Source organism: Nycticebus coucang, chromosome 9, assembly GCF_027406575.1.
Source record: "Nycticebus coucang isolate mNycCou1 chromosome 9, mNycCou1.pri, whole genome shotgun sequence".
In the NCBI taxonomy this organism is placed as follows: Eukaryota; Metazoa; Chordata; class Mammalia; order Primates; family Lorisidae; genus Nycticebus; species Nycticebus coucang.
The window spans coordinates 116407227-116432088 of NC_069788.1; the positions used below are offsets into that span (position 1 = coordinate 116407227).

Sequence of the window (24862 nt, forward strand, 5' to 3'; positions counted from 1 at the left end):
CAGGGCTTTGAGAGAAGTTTATAGCACTGAACCCATGTATTAGAAAACAAGGAAGATCTAAATGCAAACAATGTAACCTAATCATATGTACCCTCATATTAATCTGAAATTAAAAAAAAAAAAAAAAGAAGATCTAAAATTTAAAATCTTAGCTTTCAGGCCAGATGTGGTGGCTCATACCTATAATCCTACCACTCTGGGAGGCCGAGGTAGATGGATTGGTTGAGCTCAGAAGTTAGAGACCAGTCTAAGCAAGAGCGAGACCCCATCTCTACTAAAAATAAAAACCGGCCCAGAATTGTGGCAGGCTCCTTTAGTCCCAGCTCCTCTGGAGGCTGAGGCAAGAGGATCACTTGAACCCAAAGAGTTTGAGGTTTCTATGAGTTACAATGACGATGCCACAGCACTCTGCTGAAGGCAACGGAGCAAGACTCTGTCTCAAGAAAAAAAAATCCAAAAGAAGTACAAGATCTATATGTAGAAAACTATAAAATGCTATATAAAATACCAAAGACTAATTAATAAATGGAGATATATTTCATGTTCATGAGTAGAAAGACTCAATATTGTCAAGATATTTCTTCCCAACTTGATCTACACTTTTGCTACAATCACAGTTAAAATTCTAGCATGTTATTTTGTGCATACTGACAAATTGATTCTAAAGTGTATATGGAGGGCGGTGCCTGTGGCTCAGTGGGTAGGGTGCTGGCCCCATATACTGAGGGCAGCAGGTTCAAACCTGCCCCGGCCAAATTGCACCAAAATTAGCTGGGTGTTGTGGGGGGCACCTGTAGTCCCAGCTACTTGGAAGGCTGAGGCAAGAGAATCACCTAAGCCTAGGAGTTGGAGGTTGCTGTGAGCTGTCACGCCATAGCACTCTACCAAGGGTGATAAAATGAGACTCTGTCTCTAAAAAAAAAAAAAAAAAGTATATATGGAGAGGCAAAAGACCTGGAATAGTCAAATCAATATCAAAGAAGAAGAAAATTGGAGGACTGACACTATCCAACTTCAAGACTTATAGAGCTTCAGTAATCAAGACAGTTTGGTATTGGTGAAAGAAGAGACAGAATAGAGTCCAGAAATAGAGATTCATATAAATATAATTAACTCAACTATGACAAAGGAAAAAAGGTAATGCAATAGTATCAGATAGGATAGTCTTTCAACAAAAGTACAGGAACAACTGGATAATTACATGCAAAAGAAATGAATCTGGACACAGACCTTACACCATTCACAAAATTTAACTCAAAATGGATCACAGACCTAAATGTAAAATTTGAAAGTATAAAACTCCTGGGAGGCGCCTGTGGCTCAGGGAGTAGGGCGCCGGCCCCATATGCCGAGGGTGGCGGGTTTGAACCCAGCCCCGGCCAAACTGCAACAACAAAAAAAAAATAGCCGGGCATTGTGGCAGGTGCCTGTAGTCCCAGGAACTCGGGAGGCTGAGGCAAGAGAATTGCCCTAGCCCCAGAGATGGAGGTTGCTGTGAGCTATGACACCACAGCACTCTACCGAGGGCGACAACATGAGACTCTGTCTCAAAAAGAAAAAAGTGTGCTCTGTGAAAGACAATGTCAAGAGAATGGAAAGCAAGTCATATATTGGCAGAAAATATTTGCAGACACATCTAATAATGGACTGTTATCCAGTTCAAATAACGCTTAAAACTCAACAATAAGAGCAACCCAATTAAAAATGGGCAAAAGACCTTAAGAGACACTTACCAAAGAAGACACATAAATGGCAAATGAGCATACAAAAACATGCTCAACATCGTGTCACCAGGAAATTGCAAATTAAAAACAATGAAATGCTACTACATACCCATTAAAATCATCCAGATCCAAACACTGACACCACTAAATGCTGACAAGGATCTAGAGCAGTGGTTCTCAACCTTTGTAATGCCATGGCCCTTTAATACAGTTCCTGTGGGTTGTGACCCACAGGTTTAGAACAGCTGATCTAGAGCAACAGGAACTCTCATTCATTGCTGGGGAGAATGCAAAATGGTATATCCACTTTGGAAGACAGTTTGGTAGCTTCTTTAAAAGCCAAACATACTTTCACCATATAATCCAGCAATCACACTCCTTATTACTTATCTAAAGAATTAGAATGTTATGTCTAGAGGCTGGACACCAGCTCATGCCTGTAATTCCAGCACTTTGGGGGGCTGAGGCAGTAAAGAAGCTTGAGGCCAGGAGTTCTAGATCAGCCTGGGTCTGTTAGTGAGACCCCATCTCTTTAAAAAATTAGCTAGAGGCTGGGCATAGTGGCTCACACCTGTAATCCTAGCACTTTGGGAAGCTTAGGCAGGTGGATCACCTGAGTTGAGGAGTTTGAGACCAGCCTGAGCAACAGTGAGACCCCATCTCTAAAAAAATAGCTAGATGTGTGGCAGGTTCGAACCTGGCCCTAGCCAAACTACAACAAAAAAATGGCCAGGCATTGTGGAGGGTGCCTGTAATCCCAGCTACTTGGGTAGCTGAGGCAGGAGAATCACCTAAGCCTAAGAGTTGGAGGTTGCTGTGAGCTGTGACACCATAGCACTCTACCAAGGGCGATAAAGTGAGACGCTGTCTCTAAAAAAAAAAAAAAATGAAGCCAATCTCCAGCTGTAGCATAAAAATGCTGAGTAGAGTGGAAGCTACAACTTATAAACCTGGAGTAGCCAGAACTTTCTGTTTCTGAAGCCAACATGGGACGAGATTTGTAGCAGCCCATCACAGATGGACCTGTCAGCTAAGACCTGCTGCAACTAAAGCCTTTCTCTACTGTATGGAGTTGTTCTGCTGAGTCTTGGACCTGACTTAAGTTTTAGGAGTACAAGGGTGGAAAGAAGTCACCAGAGGACAAATTTCAGCTCAATGAAAAAAAGAGCTTTCAAATGGCTACGAAACCAAAGGACACTTCTAGAGGTAGTGAGTTGCTCATCACAGAACCAGGTACAAAACCCATCAGGGAGGTCAACAAACAGCTTCCTTTAAAGTGGGAAGTTCTTTCCAACTCAGAGATCCTGTATTCTCACTGGAAGCACCCTTGGCAGCAAGAAGCCTGCTGGAAATGCTGTCCTGCCCTGGGCATTTCTGATTTCCCATGTGCCTAGCCACATGCAAGGCCAACCTCTCATAGCTCAGTTGGAAGAGGAAAGGTAGGCAGCCTGCCTGTCCCCAGATGGTGAGAGAGACGGGCCTTAGGAAGCCGAGAGCCTGACACCCCAGGGAGGGCACAGTCTTCTGGCTCTGGGAAACATGCCAGGTGGCTTCCCCCTGCACTCTGCTCTTTCCCTCCAAGTCCCAAGTCCTTTCTGCTACATGAAAGATGTCAGCTGCACACTGCACAGCACACATGGGTCTTTCCCGCTCACAAATCACCTCCCTGCATTCTATTTCATTAAGCCTCCCAGCAATGCATGAGGTAGGCAGCAGCCAGCATGTCTCTTATCAGACATCCCCGATGGAGAAACTGAAACACGAGAGAGACTCTAATTGAGGTCTCCTGGTTCCAGACCCCAAGTTTTCCTCTCAGCAGGCTGTCTCAAAGGGACCACACGAATCATTAGGAGACTTTATCTTGTTGTTAGACCATTGTACCAAATGCCTTCCTCAGTGGCCCAAGGCACACCCACTCAATCTCTGAACTGGAAAGGACATGGGAAAGATTCAGGGCACAGGTGGACCCATCTACAGATGAGCAGGTTAAGGGAGGAAAGGCTTTGACAGAAGGACTCAGTGGCAAAGAGTAGCCTCTGAGCTCTCTTCTGACCCAGGGCACGCAGCTGACAAGGAATGAGAGGCTGGCACAGTCTCCTTCCTGCCTGCCCAGAGCAGCCCTCATTGTGGGGATCAGGTGACTCTCACTCACATTTTATACCAAAAAACCAGGGAGCCCACAACCAGCAGGCCTCCCTCCTTCAAAATGCTGTGGCATTAAGGGAGGCCTGTGTGTAGCAGGTCTCCTCTGTCCTAATTTCCTGGCTAAAGACCTAGATAGAATATCTAAATTTTCCTCCAGCCAACTGCTGCCCCAGATTTAGCCTCTCTGATGGATAAGTCTGTCTCTCGCCCGCCAGTGGCTGAGTCTGTCACTCCATCCCATCCCTGGGCTTCCTGAATTGCCTCTTTGTAAGTTGTTGAAAACACAGGAGAAGGCTTACTTGAAGTGTATAGAATTGTTTGAAGGAAATGCCAAAACTCTAATTTGAGACCGAGAGGAGGGACTGGAGGCACGGAGGCCCAAACTCAGGGGTGGAGGAAGACAGCACTACCTCAATGCCAGTCCTCGCATCCCTGCCACCCATATACAAATCCTCAATCTTTTTTTTCTTTTTAATCAACAAAAATGATTCTGAAGTCCTGCTGGAATGATAAAGGAGCAAGATGAAGTGGGCTTCAGTGGCCCACCACCCTTGAAGGAGTGACAGTCTCCACTGGCTGTCTCAAGCCAACGCCTGGGCCCACACTCAGAGAACGAAGGGACTTTTTATTGTCACACCCAATCATCCTATGGGGCCAGAAGCCATTACAGCCACCTGTGAGCACTGACAAGCTGCTTGGGACCAAGCAGCTTATAACAATTCTGGATGGCGCTTTTTCACCCTTTTTGCTTTCTTCCCAGGGGTTGGCAAGAAGACACTTCTTGCCAAGAAACTATGACAAGTCCCAAGCAAGCACCATCATCCCATTTGGCCTCCCTGCCCTGTCCCCTGAGCGTCCAGCTCGTCTGCTCTGTTCCCCAGTGCTGGGAACACGAGCCAGTGCAGTTGGGTGTGCTGCAGAGCGGGGCAGGAGGGGAGCCTGTGCCTACCTCTCTCTGCTCCCTCTGAAGGCACAGCTCTTCCGTCTCTTCCATCAGTTTGTCTGCCAAAGCAAGAACACACACGTACACACTCACAAGGGGCTCACTCTGGATCTGAGGCCCTAAGGTGGCCTCTGTCACTCCCAGCACCTCCTAAGGGAGAGGTCAGCAGCCCTGCCTGACAGAAGGTGGGGCAAGCTCCTGGGAGTGGAAGCCGCCTTACTGGCCTGAGATACTGCCATCTTTCCCGCCATCATCCCTACTTCTACATCTTCCGAAGCTCCAGTGGGTCCACACGGTAGGTGGGCTTGTCCCCACCCTCTGCCCCCCTGCATCGGTGTCTGACTGGCAAGGGAGGGCAGAGTCCTAAGTGTCTGGAGCAGTCAGAGGGATACAGTGTTGGACCTCAAGAGTCTAAGCAGGTGGAAAGGAAGAGGGTCCCAGGGAAAGGTGCAAATCCTCAGTCTCATCGCCTTCTCTTTCCAATAAAGCATGTTTACTAACTAGTCAGGCACATAGGGCCCTGGAACCCTGTGGCCAAGTTTAAAGTGGTGGTGGGGGCTGGGGGACATTGGTTCCAATTGCAGGCGCCGGGGACCCAGAGTAGGATAACAACATCGACTCTACTTACGGAGCCCTTACTGAGTGCCTGGCACAAGCACTTAGAGACATTTTCTCATTTAGCCAGATCCTCATACCACATCTAAATAAGGGAGTATTTTTATCACTATTTTAAGGATGAAGAAATTGAAGCTGAGCTGCCTAAAGATGCATCCAGCAAGAGGAGTGATGAAGCTGGATGCAGAGCCCAGGCCCCTGACCACCAAGCACTCCTGCCTTCAGCCACGGCCAAAAGGATACCTATTGCCCCATAAAGCCCTCCAGGTGCCGACTGGTCTCTGGTTCTTCATAGCCTGCTAAGCCCCACCCTAGACACTTCCAGCCCGGCCGGCCTGAGGCCTCCATCAAAGACCCAGCTGTAGCTGCAGCCCAGACCCTGAATGCCACCATCAGGGAGTCTCAGCTTCCAGTCCCTGCTCCAGCCAACCTAAATACTCCTGCTTTTCCTTAGCCAACTGCAGCCCCTGGGCCTCCAGGCTTTTGATCATGGCTTCCCCCAGCTGGGCATTCTTCCAGGTCCTGAGGAGGAAGGGCAAATGGGACAGAGGAGAGAAGGGGAAGGAACAGAAAATCATTACAATGGAAGGGGAGAGGAGAAAGAGGGTGCACACATTTTGTATTCGCCCATCCTTTCTCCTCCAGAATCTCAGTTTGCGTTCTCCCTGGCAGCCATGGCTCTGGGCACACTACCAGCACTGATCACTTACAGTAGCTGGAGGCTGACCCAGGCCACAAAGTGGGCCATGGGGGGCTGGGCCAGCAGCACTTTTAGAGCAGGGAAGAGATCGGGTCGCAGGTAGATTTCTACACGGCAGCACGGCCTGCGCCTGCTGCAAGACCTGACACAGGGCGCACAGTCAGTCTTGTCTGTTGGACGATGAGCGTGACCCAGCTTGAGCAGGGAGGGTCTGTGCAAACAGGTTGTGTGAGGCTGGGGATCTTTGTGGTCCAGACCCTGATTTATAGACCACTGGCTCAGGTCTTTGCTAGAATGAATTATGGCCTGGAGGGATGGGGGGGTGGGGAGAAATGAGTGTGAGAAGGCACCAAATATGAGCAGTGATGCTGAAATTACTCCTAAGAGTTGGAGACAAATGGTGCCCATGTCTGTCATCTGTGACTCTATACACCTCCTGAGCCCACTTAGGGGACCATTCATAGATGCCTTATACCACCCGACCTGTCTCCTCTCACCCATCCTAGCCAACTCCCACAGGCCTGTCCCTGTGCCCACCAGGATCCCAGCAGAGGCAGGGAGTTCAGGGTTGGCCCCTTTGACCCTCAGGCTGCCCCTCCTGGATGTGACACTTACACCTTCCCAGACTCCTGCAGCATCTCCAGCCACTGGATCTGCTCAAACTCAGACTCAGCAGCCAGCAAGATGTTCCCCTGCCAGGAAGAGGAGACACAGTTTGGCGGAGATATAGCCACTCTGCCGTGATAGAGGCCTAGCTCTGCTCTCTCACATGTCCCTGGGCACTGACCTCTCTCAGGCCAGGCCGTGGAGGGGTTACCCCAAGGGAGCGCAGGCTGAAGGGAGAACATTACTCACGTGGAAGTCCTGGTGGGAGATCTTCATGGCGTAGGGCATGCTGGGCTCTTCCTTGGCCTCCACCAGGCAGCCCCCAAGAGGGATGACACCCTGAGGGAGAATCAGAACAGGCAGCCCCCACCCCACCCAGCTCAGGTCACTCATAGCCTCAGCAGCCCAGGGACAAAGCCAGGCCCTGGGGCTACTGTACAGAGGACAGAACTGACTACCAGGATGGGGCAGGAGACAGGAGGGTAGGCATCTGGCCTAGCAGGGGCCAGGGGATCTTTCTCTCCAGACTTTCTGTCAGCAGCTGGTCCCCATCCCTCACAAGAAACACCCCTTGATGTCCCCACTGAGGCCCTGGCGAGGGGCCGCCTCACCTTGGGATGGATGTTGAAGTATTTATTGGTTTCAAAGCTCTTTTTTTCACTCTCAGAGTAGTAAAGCAGAAAACTCTCTTTGATGATGAAAAACCTATAGTGGGTGGTGGGATAGGAGGGACAACCAGGAGAGAAGAAGTGAGGTTTCTCAGCACAATAAGGGTGCCCCGGGGGGTCTTGGACTCTACTCAAACTCACCCTCTCCAACTCACCTTCCACATGCGCACAAAGGCCTCAGCTGGCCAGCCGAGCTTCCCAGGCAGCCTGACCCTCACACCAAAGGGCAGGCAGCTGAAGTGGGAGCCCCAGACTGGCTGCTCTGTCCCGCATAAATCACCACCCAGGTCCTTCCCCTCAGGCACCTCCAGCCCCGAGAGCTATCACCTCCAGTCACTTAGGGTCCCCTTTAGGAGTGGAGGGAAGGAAAGAAGATGCAGGATGCCAAGATGAGTCTTCGGCAAGTAATGATGAAGGCTGGCGACCAAATGGAATTGGGGTGCCAGCCTGGCAAGACCAGGTCTGCAGCCCTGAACATCCCCCAGTGTGACACCTACATTCCCTTTGCCTCTCAGACTACTCTCCAGCCTCCTGTGGGGACTTGGATCTAACTGAATGTCTCTGTGACCTGGGGACTATTCCAGAGCTAATGATGACAGCTGATGAGATAAGACACCAAGTGCCATCCAGAGGCAGATCCAACTGAGTCCCGAGGCTCGAAGAATCAGGCACACCCAGAGTGGCTGGCTGCCTCCTCCAGGGCCCTGCTGATAGCACTGTTGTAGTGACGGGATGTGAGCAGAAGGTGGAAGAGATTGTGAAACTTGTTGAGTGTGTGTGTGCAAAGCATGCAAGTGCATGCGTGTGTGCACATGCGTGTACATCTGGGAGAGAGTTTAAAGCAGTGCTGTCAGCTCAGGTGGTGCACAATGGCCAACAGTGTCCCTCTCTCCCCTGCTCTATGTTCAGCAACATGGCATTGGTAGCTTGACAATGGCCATGGGAAGAGTATTATACCATGAAAGTCAAATACTACGAAACTGTTGCACTCCCTCCCCAAGAGTGTGGGGCTGCACATTCCACTAGCACACAGCCAGTTGGCTGCAAGAGCCTTCTTGTAAGGGGCTTGAAGAGTTGCTGGTGAGCATGACGAAGTCAGTGAATCACAGAAGATCCTGCCAGCTGTGTGATCTGTCTAGAGGCCACAGCAGCCAGGACTGCTGACTGCTGCCCTCTGTCCTCTCCTGGGGAGAGTGAAGCTCAGCTTTGCGTGAGCCTCCTGCCAACCCTTTTTCTTCATTTGCGCCCACCCTCTCTGCCCAGCACATAGAGTTGCACCCCTGTGGTCCCTGCTCAGGGGGATACCCAGCTAATGCCAGCTCTTCCCCCAGGGCTTTCTGCCTGAACTGCAGCAAGAGCACAAGAACACCCACTGCAGAACCGCAGTGACATTCTGGGCCTGCCAGCACCTGACTGCTGCTCGCCTCTCAGCTTTCTTACCATGTCTGCACTTCCATGGTCTATGCTCCAGGGGACCACTGCGCACACTGCCTCTCTGCACCAGGCCTGCAGGGCCCTACATGGAGTCTGGGCTGCTCTCCCCAGAAACGCCCTCTCTCTTCATCCGGCCGGGCCCTTCTCACTGACTAGCTGGCCCACACTGACTCTGAACTCCTCCAGGACTTGCAGGCTGGGCCATGCACCTGGCACCCACTCCCACACCCTATGTGCTCAACTTGTCCTGACAGGGTGCTAGGCCCCCAGAGGCCAGAGCCATCCTACCTTGGCCTACCCTTAGGCCAAGGTAATGTCCCTGCATCTGTCCCCTGTTTCAAAGGAATTTCACAGGGTAGTTAAGAGCACAGGCTTTAGATCAGACAGACCTGCCTTGTTTCAGCTGGGAGACCTTAGGCAAGTAAGGTCCTCCATGGAATGGAGGTAACGGCACCTACGTTACGCGGTTATTGCAAGGATCAAGTGAGATTGTGCTCCTCACCCTGCCGTTGCAGAGGACTCAGGACAGAGCTGAGAAGTGTTCCCACAGTATGAACATGCATTACTGCAGGGAAGGGTGAGGCAAGCAGACAGGACTGCCTCCTGGGCCGCTGCCTCACCCTCCTCAGCTTCAAAAACACTGCTGTGGACTGAATTGTGCCCTGCCTCCACATTCCTGTGTTGAAGCCTGACCAAATGCGACTGTACCTAGAGATAGGGTCCTCAGGAGGTGATTAAGGTTAAATAAAGCCATAAGGGTGGGGCCCTACTCTAGCAGGACTGTGGCCTTGAAGGGAAAGAGCTCTCTCTCTCTTTCTCCCTCTCTCCCCGCACCATGTGAGGACATATCTAGAAGGCGGCCATCAGTAAGCCGGGAAAAGAGCCCTCACCAGATCCTGACTTATGCTGACCCTGATCTCAGGTCCCCAACCTTCAGAATTTTGAGAATATACATTTGTGTGGTGTACGTCACCCAATCTCTGGAGGGTGAGTGGATAGATGATTACTACATGTGAAGGCAGGCACAAAGCTGAGCTGTGGGGTCCCACAACCCTCAATCCTCAAGCTGCAGCCTCAGGCAAGCTCCCAGACCTCTGAGCCTTTTCTTCCTCTGTAAAATGGAGGCATGGATATCTGTCTCATCGGGCTACTGTGAAGATTCCTCCAAGGATTCAGCAAATAATTTCTAAGCACCCACTCTGCACCAGGATCTGCTGTAGGTTCTAGAGATACAGTTGTGGATAAGAGTGACAGAAATCCCTCCCCATGGAGCTTACACTGCTTGCATATAGTGGAGGCAGATGGTAAGTAAATGAGAGAGATGTCCCATGTCAGGAGCTGATAAGTGCTAATTAGGGTGGGGGTGCAAGTGAGGGGTGAGGGTGAGGTCAATATTAAAGAGGTAGTCGGGGAGAAGCTTTGTGGAGAGGGAAGAGAAGGTCTTCTGGGCAGTGAAGCCACAGGTGCAAGGGCCCTGAGGTGGTAGCTGCAAAGCTGAAACAGGCCAGACTGCAAGGCCCTATGGCTACGGTAATGACGATGATGATCAAGCTAACATTTATGTAGACCTTACCACAAAGCACACCTTATTCCAAGTATTTAACACTCACAACGATCCCGTGAGCCAGGTGTCCCTTTTACATGGACAGAAATGAAGCAGAGGGGTGGCACAACTCACTGAAAGTCATATCTCTGGTTGGCAGAGGCTGGTTTTTCTCTGAGTAAGAGAAATAGCTCCTGGAGGAGGGCTTGGAGCAGGGGCAACACAGCTCACCCAAGATGTTGAGGTGGAGGCAGGGTCTCTTAGGGGCTCTGGCCACATGTTGTTAGGGGAACAAGAGAGGATCTAGTGAGTGGAGATAAGTAGAGTCCTCAGCACTTGCCTGGTACACAGGAGGGCTTCCCAAATATCACACCCTCCCTCCCCCTCTTGCCTCAGGGGAAGGAAGCTGAATGTCCTCTCCCTGTGGTGACTATACTTCAGGGGGCCTAGAAGCCTGTAGGTTGTATGGATTGTGAAGGATTGTGCCGGGATCATCCCAGCTTGGCTTGAGTGGAGGCAGGGGCCCAGAGAGAGGAGCTGGTATGGACTTGGGGTACGAGGGTGACTGCCTAACTGGCAGGGGTGAGCTCTGCCCACACAGGGCCCATCTGGCTGGCATACCTCCAGGACCCCCACAGCAGCTTTGCTTATGACCTGCCCTGGTGACAGCCCCGATGCCCCAGCTGATAATTCTTACTCCTTCTCAGCAGCTGGAGTCCCAGCACCCCTCCTTCCATCCTTCCTTCAAAGTCCCCTTGATCTCACACACTGAGTAAGCCAGGGGCCCCCTCTTTCTGGACTCTGTGGAGTTGGGCTAGCTGTGCCCAAGGGCCAGAGATGGTCACTCTTCTGTAGCCATTCTCATGCACTGGCTCCTGTGCTAGGGGTTCATTACACTTATATCAGAGTCTTTGATGCACAGGATAATCCTGGATGTTAAGCTTTTCATTCCCATTTTACAGATAAGGAAACTGCACTTAGAGGTGAAATATGTGAGCAGAGCCATACATCCAGGGCACAAGCTGGGGTTGGAACCCATGGGCTGTAATTGTGCCTATACTCCCCACCCCATACCACCTATGGAGATGCCAGAAAACAGATGGGTCAGAGGCAGCAGGTTTGGAGCTTGGGGCAACCAAGGGTTACAGCCTGCTGTCAGCAGAGCACCTAGGGCAGGTCACCTGTTTAGGCCTCAGGGGCTGCCTATGAACTGAGGATAATAATACCTCTGTCTCTCAAGGTAGTGGGGATACTGGGTTTGCTCACATAGACTTCGAACAACAATATTCAACAAATGAATACGTTCTATTATTATACTATTGTTATTTATTATCACTGGGCTGCTGTCTGCCCAAGTCTCCCCTGACCTCCCTTCCCATGTGCTCACCTGGCTGCTCCTGGAGGGAGCACTTGTCTCCAGCCCAGCTGGCAGCACCCTGTGCCCCAGACACACGGTAGGTCCTTCCCCACACCACCTTACAGGCCCAACATCAGTCCTGTGAGAAGTTTTGTCCGCTAGCCCCAACCCTCACTCCTTGCATGCCCTATAGTGTGGTAGAGCCCTGAGAATGTACAGGACCAGGGGCTTGGGTCAACCCTGGCTGCCTCCTCGCCCCAAAAGCACTTACAAGGTGTCAAGGTAGCACTCACTTTGCTAAATGTTTTACTGATGTTATCTCACTTAAATTTCTCTCCACAACTGTAAAAGATGAAGGTGTTGTTTTCTATTCCATTGGTAAGGAAACTGAGGCACAGAGTGATTGAGCAATTAGTTAAGCGGCAAACTTGAAACTCAGCTGCTGACAAAGCTCAAGCTCTTGACTGCTGAGACCTGGCTCTCCTCATCACATATGATCTGGAATTTCCGAGAGCTTATCTCTGTAGAGGGACTGGGCTCCTGATCGGCTGAGGTCAGAGGGCATTAAGATTCCCTTGGTACAGCCAGGTCCTATGTGAGGCCCTGGGGTTTCACTGCCCTCAAGGCACTAGTGGAATGCAGGACAAAAAGTCTAGGAATCAATAATTAAGAAAATAAATGGTTGGGCGGCACCTATGGTTCAGTGGGTAGGGTGCTGGCCCCACCCACTGAGCAAAGTGAGTGCTACCTTGACACCTTGTAAGTGCTCTTGGGACAAGGAGGCAGCCAGGGTTGACCCAAGCCCCTGGTCCTGTACATTCTCAGGGCGGGTTCGAACCAGCCCCGGCCAAACTGCAACAAAAACAGCCAGGCGTTGTGGCGGGCGCCTGTAGTTCCAGCTACTTGGGAGGCTGAGGCAAGGGAATCACCTAAGCCCAGGAGTTGGAGGTTGCTGTGAGTTGTAACACCAGGGGCACTCTACCAAGGGCAATAAAGTGAGACTCTGTCTCAAAAAAAAAAGAAAGAAAATAAATGGCTAGGTGAAGTGGCTCATGCCTGTAATCCTAGCACTCTGAGAGGCCAAGACAGGAAGATCCCTGAGCTCAGGAGTTCAACACCAGCCTGAGCAAGAGCAAGACCCCATCTTTACTAAAAATAGAAAAATTATCCAGGTTTTGTGGCAGGCACCCATAGTCCCAGCTACCTGGGAGGCTGAGGCAGGAGGACTGCTTGAGTTCAAGAGTCTGAGGTTGCTGTGAGCTATGACACTACGGCACTCTAGTCTGGGCAATAGAGCAAGACTCTTGTCTTAATAAATAAACAAACTAACTAACTAACTAATGTTTGCTTCTGAGCCTGGCTAGGCACTGTTCTAGTAACAGCTTAAATGTGCTAACTTGTTGACTCCTCACATGAGGTAAGTGAGGAAACTAGAGCAGAGAGAAGTTAAGTAACATGCCCCAGATGACACAGCTGACAAACCGGGGAGCTGGAATAATTGTGGAGCACCAGGCTATCCCTTAACACTGCAAAGTGCCAGAAGAATATACTGCAACTCTCTTTTGATTTAATTTTTTTCAGATAGAATCTCACTTTGTCACCCTCAGTAGAGTGCTATGACATCATAGCTCACAGTAATCTCAAACTCTTGGGCTCAAGTGATTCTCTTGCCTCAGCCTCCCGAGTAGCTGGGACTACGGGCACCTGACACAATGCCCGGCTAGTTTTTCTATTTTTAGTAGAAATGGGGTCTTGCTCCTGAGCTCAAATGATCTACTTGCCTCAGCATCCAGAGTGCTAGATTACAGGTGTGGGCCACCGTCCCACCCTGTATTGCAACACTATAATGCACAGAATTTGTTGCTGGTGCTTTATATATTGTGGTGAAGAGTTGCATCTCCGGTTGTGCAACAAGGACCATATACACTGGATAGCAAATTAATCCTTAAACAAAGAAATAAGAGCCTAAAGAATCTTAGGGATTAGTAGAAATTGCTGGTGAAGGTTTCAGATTTCAGCAGAATGTGGGATTTGAACTTGGGGCCAACACTGTAAGTCCAGATAAGGTACCAGAAGAGTGCAGAATAGGGAGGAATAAGTGATTTAGGGGTACAGACAAAGGAGTTTTCTGAAAGGAGGTAACAACTGAGCGGGGTTTTGAAGAATGAGTAGGAATGTCTTAGGAATTTGGGAGGAAGTGGAAGGGGGAAGATGCATTCCAGAGAAATAGCATAAGCAAAAAACAGTGTGTTCAAGGTTATCGCAATGGATCTGGTATTATCTGCAGATAATTGCAACAGGGGCGGGTGGACGGTGTTGTGGACCAGAGGATAAGAGCAAGTTTAGGTCAGCAAGCGAAGCAGGAACAAGTGTGAACCAGAGCATGAAGTTCTGTCAAGAGGCTGGACTTCTGCCTACAGATGAGGGGAGCTTCCATCACATTTCAAAAAGGGTACTTGCCACAGTGTGGTTTTATACATGGGGAGAGTGAGGGATCCACAGCCAGGCAAAGGGCAAATCAAAGTTGTTGGGATGTACAAATCAGGGCTTGGCGGATAATTAGACAAGGGTAGGGTGAGCAGAGTCTGGGATGACACAGTGACTAGGACTCTAGCCTGGGTGACAGTTGGACATAGTTGTCATCCACATGAATTAGGAGACCCAGGAAGGGTTTTCTTTTTTTTGTTTTGTAGAGACAGAGTCTCACTTTATGGCCCTCGGTAGAGTGCCATGGCATCACACAGCTCACAGCAACCTCCAACTCCTGGGCTTAAGCGATTCTCTTGCCTCAGCCTCCCAAGTAGCTGGGACTACAGGCGCCCGCCACAACGCCCAGCTATTTTTTTGTTGCAGTTTGGCCGGGGCCGGGTTTGAACCCGCCACCCTCGGTATATGGGGCCAGCGCCTTACCGACTGAGCCACAGGCACCGCCCAGGAAGGGTTTTCTTTAAGCTTTGTCCCCACTTTTCTCTGTCATCCCAGAGCTCTGAATGCAACAAAGGCTCAACTGGAGCTTGGTGGCTAACACTGGCCTCATGAAGGATCCAGCTAGAGCCACGGAAAATGTCACTTAGAGCCACATTGGGCAGGCCTATTAAAGAAAGGCTCATCCTCTCTAGGTCCATTCCGCTGAGCTCCTCAATGTTTGGAGATGCAAATGCTTCTGAGCTCAGGAGTAGGCCCCAAAAGGCTTTGAATAACAAAATGAAAGAGATTTGAATCCTGGAGGGATTCAAACCCTGGATGGGAGGAGTGAAGGGAATGTGCAGAGAGAATCCTGGGAGGTTGCAACAGCTGGGGTCCTCAGGTGTCACAAGAGAGTAGTGAATGCCTTCTCTCATGGTTTGAGGGGCGGGGCACTAACACTCAATGTGGAGATGCTTCCCAGGTCTGTGATTTAAATGCCCCCCCTTGCCATGCCTTCCCTGCAGCTCAGGCTGCTAGTCTCTCAAATTCCTTATGTGGCTGGTGTGTCTATGTGGTCATGGGGAAGGGTGGAGAAACTAAGGCATAAAGCTGAGCTAGGTCTCTGCTTCTGCAATAAGGACCACCTACACTGGACAGCAAATTAAATCCCTAAACAAAGATATAAGAATTTTGAGTCTCTTAGAATTAGCAGAAACCCTGGTGCAGGTTTCAGTCTTCCCCAGGATGTGGATTTGGTTGTGGGGCCAAGTGTATCTCACTCTAAAGTGGGCATCCAGAGCCCAGCAGACATGTGAGTTACATAGGGGTTTCTTTTCCCAGGAAGGCGAATGTCCAGCCCAGTCGCTCCCTCTACCCTGGCACAAACTTCCAGAGTAGGCCCAGCAGCCAGTTTCCCTCATCACTGAGCTCCTCCGACACTGAGAACAGCTATGTGGGTACTGGAGCTGGGGAAGGACAGCCTAGAGGAGTGTCCTTGCTCACACCTGTAATCCTAGCACTCTGGAAGGCCGAGGTAGATGGATTGCTTGAGCTCAGGAGTTTGAAACCAGCCTGAGCAAGAGACCAGACTGAGCAAAAGCGAGATCCTGTCTCTAAAAATAGCCGGGCATTGTGGCAGGCATTTGTAGTCCCAGCTACTTGGAAAGCTAAAGAGAATTGCTTGGCTCGGCGCCTGTGGCTCAAGTGGCTAAGGTGCCATTCACATACACCTGAGCTGGCAGGTTCGAATCCAGCCCAGGGCTGCCAAACAATGACGGCTGCAACCAAACAATAGCCGAGCGTTATGGCAGGCGCCTGTAGTCCCAGCTACTTGGGAGGCTGAGGCAGGAGAATTGTTTAAGCCCAGGAGTTGTAGGTTGCTGTGAGCCAAGATGCCACGGCATTCTACCCAGGGTGACAACTTGAGGCTCTGTCTCAAAAAATAAAAAAAATAAAGAAAATTGCTTAAGCCCGAGTTGGAAGTTGCTGTGAGCTGTGACACCACAGCACTCTACTGAGGGTGACAAAGGGAGATTCTGTCTCAAAAAAAGAAAAAAAGTGGCAGAAGGAAAGTAGATAGGACATAGCTCCCAGTGTATGTCCCCTCTAGGCCATTCTGGGTGACCTAAGTTCAGGAACACTCATCCTGACCCATCTGGACACAGTGGCACAGCAGGGACCCACCTGGGAAGTTCCTGAGTCACGACATGCTGCAGTTCATGGATAGATCAAGTCCAAGGCAGCCCACAAAAATTTTTAGCAGTACTTGCCAAACAATATGGTAAAGACAGGTTCAGTAAGTAAGAGTGATGCCAGTACAGAGGTGTGGGCTGAAGTGGGTGGTGGCCTTGAGGTGGTGGCCTTGAGGCTCTGCACCCTGCTCCCCATGGCTGGGAGTATATTCAAGGCACACTAACAGTCATCTGTGGAGCACAGTTTTAAAGCCACCTCACTCCCACTGTGCAGAAGACACATTGCTGGCCAGTGAGGTGACAGGCCATGGCTTGGGTCATGCAGCTGGTGCCTGGCAGGGCTAGGACTGGAACTCCTGCCTCCAAGCCTAGATAGATTCAGTTTCCACCACGCCCAAGGCTGCTCTGAGAAATTGTATATTTTTAAGTCCCAGACATAAGGACGCTGAGCCACCTGCCAGCTTGAGATACACAGAGGTGAGGCTTTCAAACAGGCCATTAGCTACCACCCAGGCAGCCCCTTGAAGAGGGGAGTGGGGAAGGAGCATGGCTTGTTTACACAGTCTGACTCACTTCACTTTGGCAGACCTGGGCTGGGCAGCTCCTCAAATGACCCCAGTGAGGCCTGACTTAGCCAGCATTATTTCATTTCACGGCTGCATGGTCTGGAAATTGTGCCCATTTCCTTAACCTTGAGCCCACCACCTCAGAAGAAGCAGAGGGTTCTGGGTACAGGGACCTAGGGAGATGCAGACAAGTCTTCTTACCCCTCCTCAGTCTGCCTCTGTGCCTGGGTGAACAACAGCCCTGAAGAGAGAAGGCAGAGCCAGAGAACGGAAAACACTATGAAATCTTCAGAGTAAAGTAAATTGATCATTGTTTTTTTCTGGAGGCAGAAACACTGTCCTCCAAGCCCCTCCCCTTCATCAATGTCCCTGCTCTGTCATCTCCTAGCCTTCCCACATACTGTTAGCAGAACCCCTGCTCCACACCCTACCTTTCTAGTAGAAATCCAGAGAGTAGAGGTTGATTTAAAAGGGGGATCCTCCAGGCACCTTCCACAGCGGAAATGCTACAGTTGTGCTTGTGGGACATCTCTCACAGCCAGCTGTGGGGAATGCCATGTGAGCCAAAAAACGAGATCAAACCCAGAGTTATGAAGGTGAGGGTGAGCCTGGGGCCATGCAGCTGACACCTAGGCTTTTCCTTCAGCTCTCTGGGAAAATCCCACATTAGTGTCTCCTCTGGGAAGCAGTGCTCAAAGCCAAAGACAAAACCCTAGGCCTCAAATCCCTGTGGGAAGAAAGGCTCCTCAAATCTTCTTGGTATGGTGACCACCACCTGCAGGGATAATCTTCTCACACCTGAGCAGGGGACAGCCTGAGATTAGGGACATGTGGCCACTATTTCTATGGCTCCTCTTGTACCTGGTAGACACCATGAAACTTAGCTCCTTGAGTCAGAGATCACCAATATTCTGCAAAAGAAAACTGCTACTAGGCTGGGCTCAGACCACCTTGTCCCTGGGGAAGGAGGAACGAGCAGGAATATAGATGCCCTTGCTGCAGGAGGGGATTGGTGAGGCCCTGCTCATCAGAGGCTCTGGCCTTAGAAGATGTTTGGGAGGGGATTTGGGAGAGGGCCTTGGTGAAAGTGTTAAACCCCAGAAAAGTGTCAGCCTGGCTGACCTCGGCCAAGGCTCAGACCCCCTACTCCCTTTCTCCATGTCTTGTAGTTGCCCATGTCCTCATACTTGTATCTTTCTCCACAGTTCACAGACCAAGGGGAGGATAGAGCTGTCAGCTTTGCCTTCTAGACATGTCTCTCTGATTCACTTATCTCTACTAATTAATTATTTTGATTCCCTTTCCCCTTCTTTGCCTATGGGAAAACAGTCTGAACCTTCAGCTCAAGGTCATCTTCCTTCCTCAGGAAGGCAGGGCTGCTTGGTCAGTGAGGGCTGGAGGCACGCGTCCTAAGACACACGCTGAGTGGAAGAGATTTTTAGAGAACCCAGCCAGCCACAACCGGTTCTATCCCGCCCACTGGTTATTAATACAGCTCAAGCCTTAGCTGTCCTAGCCAGGGCATCGATTGCTCTAATTGCAAGACTGTGCAGTGGAGGGCCTGAGCTGCTCTGTCCCCAATCCTTCCTGTGGCTGCTAATTACCTCAGTCAAGAGATTCCACTTGGGAAGTGGAGTCTTCCCAAATGGGAAACCGGGGACTAGAGGGCCCTGATGGGAAGTAGGGAAGCAAGACAGAGATGAGCATTATGACTCCTCTGCACCCCGACTCTCCTTGGCTGTCTCTGTCACCCATCCAAGGCTAAATTGTGTGTGTGTGTGTGTGTGTGTGTGTGTGTGTGTGTGTGGTATATTCCCAGAACTGGGAAGATGGACAGAGGTGGTGGGATGTTAAGTTCCTGAGCCTCAGGGAAGGAAGACTCTGCACAGTTACAGCCCCAGCATTCCTAGGCCAGGGACCCAGGATGGCAATCTCCTTGGAAGAGAGTTGGAGGACTTGACTTGAAGCCGTATTTGCAGACCATTCACATGGTTGTGACTTAGATTGGATTCTTTAGGGTGTCTGTGGGAAGTACTGATGGAGATTCTTGGGGTGGAGGATGCTAAAGCCCTCTAAACTTTGCTCATCCCCCCACCCCCACTGTGCTTTTAGATGGGTGCCTAGAACCCTGACACTGGTCAGGAACCAATAGTGGGTACAGGGACCAGGTTCCCAATGTGCTTCAGTGGTGAAGGGGACAAGGAACATGCCCCAAGGGTCATAGGCAGCTAGCATTTACTAGGAATGATGAGACCAGGTGAAAATGTCTGGCAAGAGTGGTCTTAGTTGGCAAGACCCAGAGGCAACACCACCCACAGAAGCTGGACCCAATGGAGAAGGGTTGGCTGCCTGAAGCGGCTGGGGCAGAAGAGAGATGGGAGTGGGGGAATATTCTGCTAATGGTACTTGAGTCTCCATGCACCCTTCCCACCCCCACTTGAGTGCCCTGGCAGAGACAAGGCTGCTCCTGGCTCCCAGGGACTGCAGCTCAGATAGGATGACTGTGGCAATCCCCAAATACTCTCCATGCTGCTCTGAGCCTCTATTCAGGGGATCAGAGACAAGCTTAACTTTGGTGGAATTCAAGGAGACCGTATGCCATTAAATCCCAGAGGGAAACCCATCAGAAGTAACAAAAGTCCCTGAAACCAGCTATGTAAAATGTAAGGTACTGACACTGTCCACAGCTCCATTTGTTCTGCAGTCTTATAGAAACATTAAATTATTCATCAGAATAGAACGTCAGCACCAGCAACCACCACATCCACATTATCTGTGGTCCTGGGAACATTTGAGGTCTCCTCTCCTCTGCTCAGGGACAGACTCTCACTCATAGTGTGGTATGGGAAGGGAGCATCTGGACACCCCTTGTTTCCTGGACAGGTCTCAACTCCAGGGAAGGGCTGGGACAGGATCTGAGTTCTCTAGGTCACACCAGTAACAAATCTCAGAACTGAAATTGACTTGAGGGCAAAAACTATCCAGAAGATGGCCCACAGCACCTGATACAAGTTGGGAGCTCCCAACACCTCCCAGGGCCATTTGTAAATAGACGGTGGGGATGGCCGTCGGGGTACTGGAGAGTTGGTGCTGAAGGACTGGCTATTGCAGTTCTGGCTCTCCACATCACAGCCTCCACAGCATCCGTCTTTCCACTGGATCAGTCTACCCCTTCTCCCCCATACCCCACTCCCCCTATCCCTGCCTGAAGCACTGGAATCTCTTTTCCTTCTATTCTTTTTAAAAAATTATTTCAGGCTTGGCACCAATCACATACATCTGAGGCTGGTGGGTTTGAACCCTCCCTGGCCAGCTAAACAACAATGACAAATGCAACAAAAAATAGCCAGGCACTGTGGTGGGTGCCTATAATCTCAACTACTTGGGAGGTTGAGGCAAAAGAATCGTTTAAGCCCAAGAGTTTGAGGTTGCTCTGTCAGGGAGACACAGTAAGACTCTGTCTCAAAAAAAAAAAAAAAATTGGGCCTCTCCTGTGGCCCAAAGGGATAGGGCGCTGGCCCCATATGCCAGAGGTGGTGGGTTCAAACCTAGCCTCGGCCAAAAAAAAAAATTATTTCAAGGGACAGTTGGAGGGGTTGCCAACATCCCTTCCTCAGGGGTGAGCACAGCCCCCCCAGTACAGCCTTTCCTAAGGGCCATGGCCACCCTCCCAAGGGGGACACTAGTGCCCCACTTCTGAGCCTGCTTCTCAGAGCGCCGGGAGGGGGCTTGTGAAGAGGTTGACACTAGCAGTGGGGTCCCAGGAGAATATCTTTGTTTTTTTTTTGTTTTGTTTTTGCAGTTTCTGGCCTGGGCTGGGTTTGAACCCACCACCTCTGACATATGGGACTGGCGCCCTACCCCTTTGAGCCACAGGCGCCGCCCCCAGGAGAATATCTTTGGCTAGAGATGGCGTTTCTCTCTCCAAGGCAGAGCCTGGCCGGACCTGAACCTTCTGGGCTTCGACCAAGCCCACGATCTCTTCCGCCCACACCCAGCTTCTTCACTGGGTCCTCATTCACAAGCATCCGGGCCGGTGGTCCCACCCCAGACCTCCCAGCCCAAGCTAAAATCTGCATCTTCCAGGGGAGCCAGTGTAGGGTGAAACAGGGGGGACCCAAGGTCATACAGGAAGACCGAGGCAGGACGGTGACTGGAGGGGTGGGAGGGGTCCTTAGGCCGGGGAATCCCTCCCCGGCCGTTCTGTCCCGGCACGGGGTGGGGCGCACTCACCGCCGGGACCACTTGGCCGACGGCCTCCCGAAGGGCCGCTTCCACAGCACCCCGTAGAGCTGCACTTTGGTGCTGATGTCCAGCGCGTCCGCGTCGGCTTGCTCCAGGGACGGCGAGGGTGACACAGAGTTGGACTTGGACATGAACATCCTGCCTCAGCCGGGCTGCCCCTGGCCCAGAACACCCTCTTCCCTCCGGCGTGGGCAGGGACGCGGGGCTCCGGGCAAGGGCGAGCAGGGGGAGGTAGGGAGGAAGCGGCGTCCACTAGCGGCTCTGGGTGCCGTCGGGGCGCGTCCTCGCAAGCAGAGACGCCAAGTGACTCCGGCCAGGTGCTGCCTTATGAAAGCGCGCTGGGGACCTGGCGCGGGGCCGAAGGGCGCGGGGCGCGCAGCCAGCTCCAGATTGCGGACTGGCGGGAACTCACCCGGAGGGAGGTTCAGCCTCGGGCCGGCAACATCTTCTCCTCCCTCCCGGCTACAGCCCCAATTCTGGTGGCCTCGATTGGCTGGGAGTGGCAGGTGAGAGGGTTGGAGGCCACCTAGAGCGCCAATCAGGGCGGGCGCCGACTGGAGGGCCGGGCTCCAAGCTTCCGGAAGGTCCCCCGGGTCGCCAGGCCCCAGGCCCCAGTCCCACTCCACGCAACCAACACTCCCCCCAGTTCCTTCTCGCGTACAGAGCCCATATGGAAACGGGGACACGTCTGCGATGTGGTGGGCTTGGAGTCACTCCAGCAAATACCTACTCGTCTCTGGGTGGAGGAGAGGAAGGTGCGAGGGTGTGGTGACGGACAACCGGGCTCGGAATCCCAACTCAGTAATTGTGGGGAGCCTTGGTTTTCTCACCGGTAAAATAGAGATGCGTGTGTCTCCTAGGGCAGGCGGGTGGCCAGGTAAGACTTCGGTGAAAGCCCGAAGTGCCTGCCCGGAGAGGAGGTTCCTTCAAGGTTGGTGGCCCCTGCCCGCCCACTCTGGTGGGTTTCGCTTTGCTCCGCAGCCGCCTCACGCGGATCGGATTTCCTCCCGGGAACTTGACTCTGTCGGTATTTGGCCCTCAGTGCCAATCTCAGTGCAGTTTGTCTATGATCTATCTGCGCTCCTGGTCCGTACTCCCTGGGGCCTAGTGCTCCATCCACTTCCGTTCCTTTCTGGGGAGGCATTTGGTGACGGTCTGGCTTTCAGGCCAGGGCAGACGTCTGACCAGACTGGCGGGCGAGCGGGGGGGACAGCCTACCTCCCTCTTGGCGATAGAAATGCTAGGTTGGCACAGCTGCTGGCTTCACGCCAAAGGCAAGGATTTGAGATTGCGCAGTAAAAGGCTGCAAAGCTCCATCAGGCGGCAGTCACCCTTTTGCTAGCTAGCAGCTGCAGGCCGTCTCTACTGGGCAGTCAGACTCACCTGTGCCCTTGGGGCAAACCACCCGGTCTCTAATTCCTCAGGTGTAATATAAAGAAGTCAGATTGGAGCAGAACTTTGCAAATAATCTGAGAGCCAAATAGGAGTTTTTCCCTTTTTCTTTCTTTCTTTCTTTTTTTTTTTTTTTTGAGACAGACACTGTCACCTGTGGGATAACTGCTCACAACAATCTCAAACTCTTGGGCTCAGGACATCCTCTTGCTCAGTCTCCTGAATACCTGGGACTGTACAAGCGCCTGTCATAACGCCCAGCTAACTTTTCTATTTTTAGTGGAGAGGCAGTCTCACTCTTGCTCAGGCTGGAGAACATTTCAGTTACTCTCAGAAAGTTCCCTCATTCTCCTTTTTAGTCAATCCCCCACCCACCACCACTTCTATCATTCTAATCACCATTTGCACAGCACTTTAAAATTTTTGAACTTAAAGCCTACACCCTATCATTCCCTTGTGTCCTCCCTGCAGGCCTTTGGATTTGTGACTCTAGATCAGTGGTTCTCAACCTTCCTAATGCTCCAACCCTTTAATACAGTTCCTCATGTTGCAGTGACCCCCAACCATAAAATTATTTTCGTTGCTAGGTCCGGCATTAGGAAGGTTGAGAACTACTGCTCTAGATGCTCCCCAAGGCTTTCCAGGTCTCACATTTAATGACTCTGTTAAGAAAGGGCCTCTGGGCAGGATGAGGTGGCTCTTTACTATAATCCCAGCACTTTGGGAAGCCTAGGCAAGAGGATCACTTGAGGCCAGGAGTAGTTTGAGACCAGCCTGGGCAATATAGCAAGACCCATCTCTACAAAAACATTTTTAAAAATTATCCAAGCATGATGGCATGGACCAGTAGTCCCAGCTACTCAGGAGGCTGAGACAAGAGGATGGCTTGAGAACAGGATACACTAAAGTTACACTGAGCTATGATTAGGCCACTGTACTATAGCCCGGACGACAGAGTGAGATACTATCTCAACCACAAAAATAAATAAATAAAATAAAGAGCTTCTAGAGGGGCTTCCCAAGTCCAGGCAGCATCCCACTGTTGCTCACTGTCCAGAGGAGCCCCTCTGAGTTCCCTGTGCTTCTCTCATGGCTCATGTTCCTCTGCAGAACATCTCAGGCTGGACCTTACGGTAGGGTCCAGGGCCCTGGGCCACCATGTGGAGGAGACAGCACTGAGATGATGGAAGCCAGGCCTAGAACACAAAGTAAACATTTCACATGGGTTTGTGGCTTTTTTTGGGGGGGGTTTGGCCTAGTTTTGACACATGTTCTTATGCATGGAAATTTTCCCACTTTAGGAGTCTTGTTTTTCTAAGATGGAAGCTGAAGAACTTGCTTTAGTATTCTGTGGTATGGAGCTCAGCAGTGAGGGGCCCTGGGACAGAACTTTGATTTGTAGTGACAAACATGAGGAAAAAGCACGCACAGGCACGCAGTTTTCAAGGGAACATGGTAGCAAAAGCATCTGACTTGTTCTGGATGTCAGCTCTGCATTCCTGAGGCTGAGTGGCAGGTAGCAGGAGGTGGCTCTGGCGGATGGTGCATATAGCAGCAGGTGCTCTGTGGCAGGTAGCAGGAGGTGGCTCTGGTGGATGGTGCACATAGCAGCAGGTGCTCTGTGGCAGCTATAGCTTTCTCAGTAGAGAGCTTTGCAGCTTGGTTTTGGCCATAGTTCCTGGAAGCTTTACCCTCAGGCCTGGTTCTCTGGCTCTCCCAATATCCTTTTAGTAAATTCATTTATTCTCTGCTGAATCAAGTCAGTAGCAGCTTTGGCTGTTTGCAATAAAGACTAGTAGGTGACAAGCTTGTGAGCCATGGGCCCAGAGGAAGGGAGGATACCTAGAATCATTGAAAAGAAATCCTTCACAAGGAGAAGGGTGAGTGTTCAGAAAACCCTGGGAAAGGCTTGGTTTCCCCCATGGGAGAAGTGGAGCACCAGTCTCTTCAATGGCAGAGAGAAGTGAAATCTTTGCCAATTCCAAACTCTGCATACAGGACATCTGAAAAGACCTGACTTAGCAGTGGTTAAGGCTGTGTGGAAAGACCACCCTTAGGCCAACAGCAGAATTTTTTGTTTTGGGTTCGGTGCCTGTAGCTAGCCACATACACTGAAGCTGGCAGGTTCAAATCCAGCCTGGCCCTGCCAAACAATGACAACTGCAACCAATAAATAGCCAGGCGTTGTGGTGGGTGCCTGTAGTCCCAGCTACTTGGGAGGCTGAGGCAAGAGAATTGCTTGAGCCCAAGAGTTGGTTGGAGGTTGCTGTGACCTGTGATGCCACGACACTCTACCAAGGGCCACATAGTGAGACTATCTCAAAAA

At 51.1% G+C, this 24862-nt stretch overlaps 1 protein-coding gene across 2 annotated transcripts in view; it reads right to left on the minus strand.

Annotated features, from left to right (window-relative positions):
• Positions 1–21496, minus strand: part of PLEKHD1 (pleckstrin homology and coiled-coil domain containing D1) — a 43146-nt gene extending 21650 nt beyond the window's left edge. The window contains exons 1-7 of one of the 2 annotated variants that reach the window (XM_053601284.1): positions 21133–21264; positions 17331–17441; positions 7345–7438; positions 6983–7072; positions 6743–6819; positions 5858–5949; positions 4819–4871 (exon numbers count right to left, since the gene is read on the minus strand). In XM_053601284.1, the coding sequence (XP_053457259.1) occupies positions 4819–4871; positions 5858–5949; positions 6743–6819; positions 6983–7072; positions 7345–7438; positions 17331–17428 (504 nt within the window). In that variant the 5' untranslated portion in view covers positions 17429–17441; positions 21133–21264. Of the gene's footprint in view, positions 1–4818; positions 4872–5857; positions 5950–6742; positions 6820–6982; positions 7073–7344; positions 7439–17330; positions 17442–21132 lie in introns of both variants that reach the window. The other variant, XM_053601283.1, reaches the window with a different exon arrangement.
• Between the last annotated feature and the right edge of the window lie 3366 nt (positions 21497–24862).